Source organism: Lytechinus variegatus, chromosome 14, assembly GCF_018143015.1.
Source record: "Lytechinus variegatus isolate NC3 chromosome 14, Lvar_3.0, whole genome shotgun sequence".
Classification (NCBI taxonomy): Eukaryota; Metazoa; Echinodermata; class Echinoidea; order Temnopleuroida; family Toxopneustidae; genus Lytechinus; species Lytechinus variegatus.
Window position 1 is genome coordinate 11,752,544 of NC_054753.1, and position 7,283 is coordinate 11,759,826.

Genomic DNA, 7,283 nt, shown 5'->3' on the forward strand with positions numbered 1-7,283 from the left:
ATCGCACGATTACGTCTCACGACTGTTGTATCCTGGTGCAGTGGTCGTTCACCTCTCGTACGATTTTATATATTGCTTGCGACTCAAAGACAACACTTCTACAACAGGACGGAAAAAATATTTTCGAAAAAAAAAATATCGCACGAGTGAGGCGCCAATTGTGAAACGGGCTTAAGATATCTCCCAAACGCTTCAACAAGGTGATCTATCAAAACAGAATAGAATAGAGCAGATTCTCACCTTGAACATGATATGATTTTCAGTCAATTTTAGTCAAATTAAGTTCTGTCATTTTGAGGTTTTTGGAACCTTTCTTGATGATTTTGAAAATCCATTTGTACATGAGCCAATGGGCAAGTGCGGGAAACGAAACGTTTGGTGCGACTTCACATTGTTGTAAAAAAATATATACGTCACAATAGACCCTATCAAAAAAAGACATTTTGCAGAAAATGCTGTAGATTGCGAATACCTAAGAATGATTTTGATTGGATAAAAAAAACCTCTGTCAGTTTTCACATTTGCAAAAGCTTTTGCAATTTTGGTCAGGTTATGACTATGTTTCAGAATAGCTTTAAGATGGTGTCAGATAAACTTGAGCAAAAAGCTGATAAATGTGAGGTTGAGTCCCTTCACTCCCAGCTTACTTCTGTGCAGTCTGACTTGGATTTGTTGAAATCGAAACAGTCAAGGAATGTCGAGTCAGGTGTTGATACATGTCTTGGTGAATTGGATGAGAGGGAGAAGAGAAAATTCAATGTTATGATCTTCAATGTCCCAGAGAGTGATAGTGCTGATGGTAATACTAGGAAGTATGAAGATACAGAGAAAGTGAAAGCTGTATTTACCAGCATTGAAGCGGCGCCAGTTGTTATCACAGACTGCAGACGCCTCGGTTCTTCCAAACGTGACTCAGCGACAGCTGCGCCGCGCCCTTTGCGCATCAGCACTGATTCTGTTTCTCAGAGGGATGCATTTTTGAAGTCAGCTCATCGTCTTAAGGAGTTTGATGATCTGAAGAGTATTCAGGTTAGGCAAGATCTAACTCCGCTCCAGAGGAAGCAAGAAAAAAACTTGATGGAGGCCTTAAACAAGAGGAAGAAAGAGTCCTTTCAGCAGGGCGACCTGTCTGCAAAGTGGATAAGGAGAAATGGAAGGGTTGTGAATATCGGAAGGTACCAAGCTTCTCCTATGAGATCAGTGCAGGATCCTCGCCAACCCCAGGTGATAGGGCAGCAGGTAGCTCCAGAGCTGGATCTGGCAAGTCGAAAAGACTTCCCGGAGATCAGCAAGTAAATGCATATCCTAGTAGCCTCAAGTGTATATATTCTAATGTAGATACGTTCCTAAATAAAAGGCATGAGTTACAAGTTCTTATTTCTAGTTATCATCCCCATGTTATTGGTTTGACAGAAGTTAAACCAAAGAATTCTCGTTACAATCTATCTTTAGCTGAAATTCAGCTAGATGGTTATGAAGTTTTCCACAACCTACAAGAAGACGGTCGTGGAGTATGTTTGTATATATCTTGTTCTTTGAAACCCGAGTTATTTACAGGTTTGTCTGTGTATGGATTTCAGCAGGCTGTGTTTGCTCAGATTCCTTTCTCTGGAAGCACCAAACTTCTAGTCGGTTTAGTTTATCGCAGCCCAAATAGTAATGATCTTGAGAATGAACAACTCTGTTCTACTTTACGTGGGATTGGATCAGGTGGTTTTAAAGATGTTTTGATTTTTGGTGATTTTAATTATCCCGAGATTGATTGGAAGTCTGAAACATGTATTCCTGGTGTAGAACACTCAGCCTTTAAATTTCTTGAAAGCACGAGGGATGCTTTCCTTGTACAGCATCAACAAGAACCAACTAGACACAGACAAGGCCAGCGCTCTAACATCTTAGACTTGGTTTTTACTTGCAGTGAGGATGACATTTCTGAAATTAATACGACTGCAGGCATAGGGAAAAGTGATCATTGCACTCTCATTTTTGATATGAAGATTAAGGGATTTATCTCTTCCATTAGAGACAGCAAGTACCTGTTTAACAAGGCAGACTTTGCAACTATGAGTGATAAGCTACATGATGTACATTGGGAAGCTGAGTTTGCAGATAAGTCTGTTGAGGAATCTTGGCTCTTTTTCAAGCAGAAGTTACATGATGCTGTCGATAGATATACCCCAAAGATTGACTCAAAGAGGCATCAACAAAAGAAACCTTGGATGGATGCAAAGACCCTTGGCCTTGTGCAGGAGAAGCACAGACAGTATAGGAAACTGCGTGATATGCTAAAGGATGTTAATCGTACAAGATACAGTGGGAGGGATATTGATGAACAACGCCAATGTTACGCCCGTTCAAGTAATCAGGCCAGATGGGCATGTAGAAAAGCTGTTCATAATTTTGAGGGACGTATTGCATCTGGATCTAAACAATGCCCTAAAGCTTTTTGGTCCTATGTAAAATCCAAGACCACTGTCCGGGAGTCAGTTGCCAACATTGTCAAACCTGATGGAAGTACCACTACTTCAAACAAGGAAAAGGCTGAAGTTTTGCAGGATGTTTTCACATCAGTTTTTACTCAGGAGAATATGAATGACATGCCAGCTCCCCCTGTGGGTGTTTTTATTGCTCCGTTTGATGACATAGAGATATCTTCCAATGATGTATTCAATCTTCTGTGTAAACTGCAACCAAGTAAAGCTCCTGGGCCTGACCAAATCCACCCACGTGTACTCAAGGAATTAGCTGATGTACTTTGCTTTCCTATTTCCATTCTGTTTCAGAAAAGTGTAGGACAAGGAGTTTTGCCTGAAGATTGGAAGAGTGCTAATGTGACCCCTGTATTCAAAAAGGGTAGCAAATCAGAAGGTAGGAACTACAGGCCTGTAAGTCTGACATGTGTTATTTGTAAGTTACTTGAAAGCTTGATAAGGACACAACTTATTCGTCATCTCCAGGAGAATGAGCTGCTCTCTGTTCATCAGCATGGTTTTATTGCTGGACGTTCTTGTACTACACAGTTTTTAGAAGTTTTGGATGAGTGGACCCGCATTTTGGATGATGGCGGTAGTATAGATGTAGTGTTCATGGATTTTATGAAAGCCTTTGACACTGTCCCCCATCACCGACTTCTTAGTAAACTACAAGCTCTTGGAGTCAAAGGGAAAATGCATGCATGGATTAGTGATTTCCTGCTTGGTAGACGTCAAAGGGTCGTTGTCAGTGGTCAACATTCCCACTGGTCAGAAGTTTGCAGTGGAATACCCCAGGGCAGTGTTCTCGGCCCCATTTTGTTTTTAATGTATGTTAATGATCTCCCAGATATAGTGCAGACTTCAGCCAAACTGTTTGCTGACGATACTAAGTTGTATGTTCGTTCTGATGTTCCAGGGGCCACCAGTAAATTGCAGGATGATTTGACTGAGCTTGAGGCCTGGGCTGAGAAGTGGCAGCTACGTTTTCACCCAGATAAATGTACTGTGTTGAAGATTGGAAGAAGTAGTTCTGACTCTGAGTATCATATGACCAAAGGTTCACAATCGGTTGTTCTACGTGAATGTGAGAGTGAGAGAGATTTAGGAGTTCAGGTAGACTCACGTCTTTCTTTCAAGGAGCACATTTCTAAAGTGGTGTCAAAGTCTAATAGACTGCTTGGTATTATTAGAAGAACTTTTGTACATTTGGATAAGACCTCTATTAAGCTTTTGTTTAAGGGTATTATTCGCCCTATCTTAGAGTATGGCCAGGCTGCGTGGTCACCGTATAAGCTGGGTGAGCAGAGGCGGTTAGAAAGTGTCCAACGTAGAGCTACTAAATTGATCCCAGGTATTAAGCACCTATCATACTCTGAACGTCTTCGCCTCCTGAAATTGCCATCACTCAGTCATCGACGTAAAAGAGGTGACATGATTGATGTGTACAAATATGTGCATGGTTACTATGATTCAAGTTCTGAACTTTTCTATCTGAGACAAGGTGGTAAAACGCGAGGTCATTCCTTAAAGCTAGAGAAAAGATATTCGCGTCTTGATGTGCGTAAGTTTTTCTTTGCTAACCGAGTGATAGATGTGTGGAACAGTCTCCCAGAAGATGTAGTTACTGCTTGTTCAGTGATTGCTTTTAAGAATAGACTGGATAAGCATTGGGAGAAGATTGCCTATGACTTTGAGTAATTTTCGTTTCTTGTGTGTTTCCATGGGATTTTTCACTGTCTACGATACCCCTGCCACCCCTCCATGCCAACATAAGTAGCGCATCTAATTTTGTCTGAAGGAGAGCAACAATAGACATTTCTACTTTGATCGATGAACAGGCTTCGTCCTACAACATCGTTGGAGTAAACTAAACTAAACTAAACTATAGTTTGGCGACCGGTTCAGCCGATGGCATTGTGTGTACACAGTAAACACGCATAGCTAGGCAACGCAGCGCGTGAAGAATGTCACTATTCGTACAGCGACGACTTGAGTGTATGTTGGATAGAACCGTACCATTTTTGACCGGGGGGTGTGCCAATGAATGCAAGTGATCAAGAAGAGTTACAAAACTGAAGGGAGTACGTGAGAAAACAAGGAAAGTGAGAGGGAAATTTATGAAAACAAGTAATGCGAGGAAAAATTACAAGAAAAGGAGAAGAAGTGAAAACACGCAGCTGAGTGCGCTCACGATATGCAAGTTGAACACCCCTGCACCGCAATGTAGCAGCCCGCCACTATACACGTAGACTGCCTGCACGATGCGAAGACAGCGGCGCGTATTAGTGACTGTGCGTTAAACGTCCCATTTCTATGCCTTATAAAAGGAGCGTTTTTTGTACACAACAAATTGATATGTTGATTTTTTTCGGCAAAAATGGTTGAGAGAACAGTTGCTAGTCAAGTCAATGATTATTTGGCCACTAATAATCTTTTGCCAGATGTCATGTCGGCATATAGGGCCCATCATTCGGTTGAAACAGCTCTAATAAGAGTCCAAAATGACATTCTTCTGGCGCTTGATGGTCACAAGGAAGCTGTGCTTGTCCTCTTAGACTGCGGCATATGACACAATCGACCATCGAGTCCTCTTTAAAGGACAAGTCCACCCCAGCAAAAAGTTGATTTGAATAAAAAATAGAAAAATCTAAAGAGCAAAACACTGAAAATTTCATCAAAATCGGATGTAAAATAAGAAAGTTATGACATTTTAAAGTTTCGCTTTATTTCACAAAACAGTTATATACACATCTCGGTCGGTATGCAAATGAGGGAACTGATGACATCACTCACTCACTATTTCTTTTTTATTTTATTATGTGAAATATGAAATATTTTGATTTTCTCGTCATTGTCATGTGAAATGAAGATTCATTCCTCCCTGAACACGGGGAATTCCATTATTTCAACATTTGGTGTTTCAGGCAAGGAGGTCCTAATCATCAAATTCTTAAAAATTGAAATATTGTATAATTCAAACAATAAAAAACAAAAGAAATAGTGAGTGAGTGACATCATCGACTCTCTCATTTGGATGTAACTGGCTCGTTCATATAACTTTTGTTAAAAATAAACTTTCTTATTTCACATCTGATTTTGATGAAATTTTCATCTTTGTGCTTGTCTGATTTTTCTCTATTGATTCAAATCAACATTTTTCTGAGGTGGACTTGACCTTTAAGAAAATTGGCTGAATGCTATCGTTTTTGTGACACGGTTCTAAGTTGGTTCCAGTCATACTTGCAAGACAGGTCCCATGTAGTGTCAATAAACGGCTCTTCCTCAGGAGTTGATACATGTGGAGTATCCCAGGGATCTGTGATTGGCCCACTCACGTTCACACTCTACAGTGCTCCGATATGTGACATTGTAAAAGCACATGGATTGGACGCGATGATGTACGCCGATGACACCCAGATATATTTGAACTTTCAACCTATTTACAGGGCTCAGTCGCTATCCAGTATCAGTGAATGTCTTGCAGATATCAAAGATTGGTCTAAAAAAAAATGCTCGCGATGAATGAATCTAAAACAGACATAGTTAACTTCTCATCACGTTTTCGGCCCTCACCTGAATCAGTATCTGTTGCTATTGGAAACCAGGTAGTTGATTCCTTCTCCCACGCAAGAAACCTTGGATGCATAACGGATCGCCATCTTGTGATGAAAGAACATGTTGCAGCAGTATGTCGCTCTGCTACGATTGCCATTCGAAGAATAGGACAGATCAGACAATACCTTCCGACCCAAGCGTCGCAGGCCTTGGTCCATGCCAGCATTACCAGCAGGCGTGACAACAATAACAGTCTCTTTTTTGGACTTTCGCAAAATTTCATTTCTCAGCTACAAAGAACACAGAACACTGCTGCTAGTATTGTCAATAAAGTCCCTCGAAAACAGGATATATCCAAATCACTCAAGCAACTGCACTGGCTACCAGTAGAGAAGCGTATCCTCTTCAAAATCCTCGTCATAACAGAGCATCCAAGGAAAGTCCCCCTCATACATCGCGAGCATGATCAACACCCACCAACCCTTCCGGTCACTTCGGTCATCCAACAAGAAGCTTTTAGTTGTTCCCAAGGCAACCTCCCACACCCATGGCGATAGAGCCTTTTCAGGTGTGGATCCTACACTCTGGAACTCACTTCCTCTTAGCTTAAGATCACATTATTCTCTAAGTTCCTTTAAAGTAGCACTTAAAACATATCTCTTCCGTAAAATAGTATGATTTTTGTCTCACCTGCGTAGCAGAGTGAGACTATAGGCGCCGCTTTTCCGACGGCGACGGCGGCGTCAACATCAAATCTTAACCTGAGGTTAAGTTTTTGAAATGACATCATAACTTAGAAAGTATATGAACCTAGTTCATGAAACTTGGCCATAAGGTTAATCAAGTATTACTGAACATCCTATTAGAATTTCATGTCACATGACCAAGGTCAAAGGTCATTTAGGGTCAATGAACTTACACCATGTTGGAGGAATCAACATCGAAATCTTAACCTGAGGTTAAGTTTTTGAAATGTCATCATAACTTAGAAAATATATGGACCTAGTTCATGAAACTTGGACATAAGATTAATTGATTATCACTGAACATCCTGCGTGAGTTTTATGTCACATGACCAAGGTCAAAGGTCATTTAGGGTCAATGAACTTTGGCCGAATTGGGGGTATCTGTTGAATTCCCATAACTAATTACTGAACATCCTATTAGAATTTCATGTCACGTGACCAAGGTCAAAGGTCATTTAGGGTGAATGAACTTAGACCATGTTGGAGGAATCAACATCGAAATCTTAAC

The 7,283-nt window shown here is 40.8% G+C and overlaps 1 protein-coding gene across 1 annotated transcript; it reads left to right on the forward strand.

The window, feature by feature from the left end:
- Window positions 1–5,992: 5,992 nt before the first annotated feature.
- On the forward strand, window positions 5,993–6,586 carry LOC121427932. Its single transcript, XM_041624509.1, has one exon. The coding sequence runs from the start codon at window positions 5,993–5,995 to the stop codon at window positions 6,584–6,586; it is 594 nt and encodes a 197-aa protein (XP_041480443.1).
- Window positions 6,587–7,283: the final 697 nt, after the last annotated feature.

What these genes read in the sequence shown, in the direction of transcription:
- LOC121427932 (XM_041624509.1), top strand. Translation starts at nt 5,993, where the DNA reads ATGAATGAATCTAAAACAGACATAGTTAACTTCTCATCACGTTTTCGG.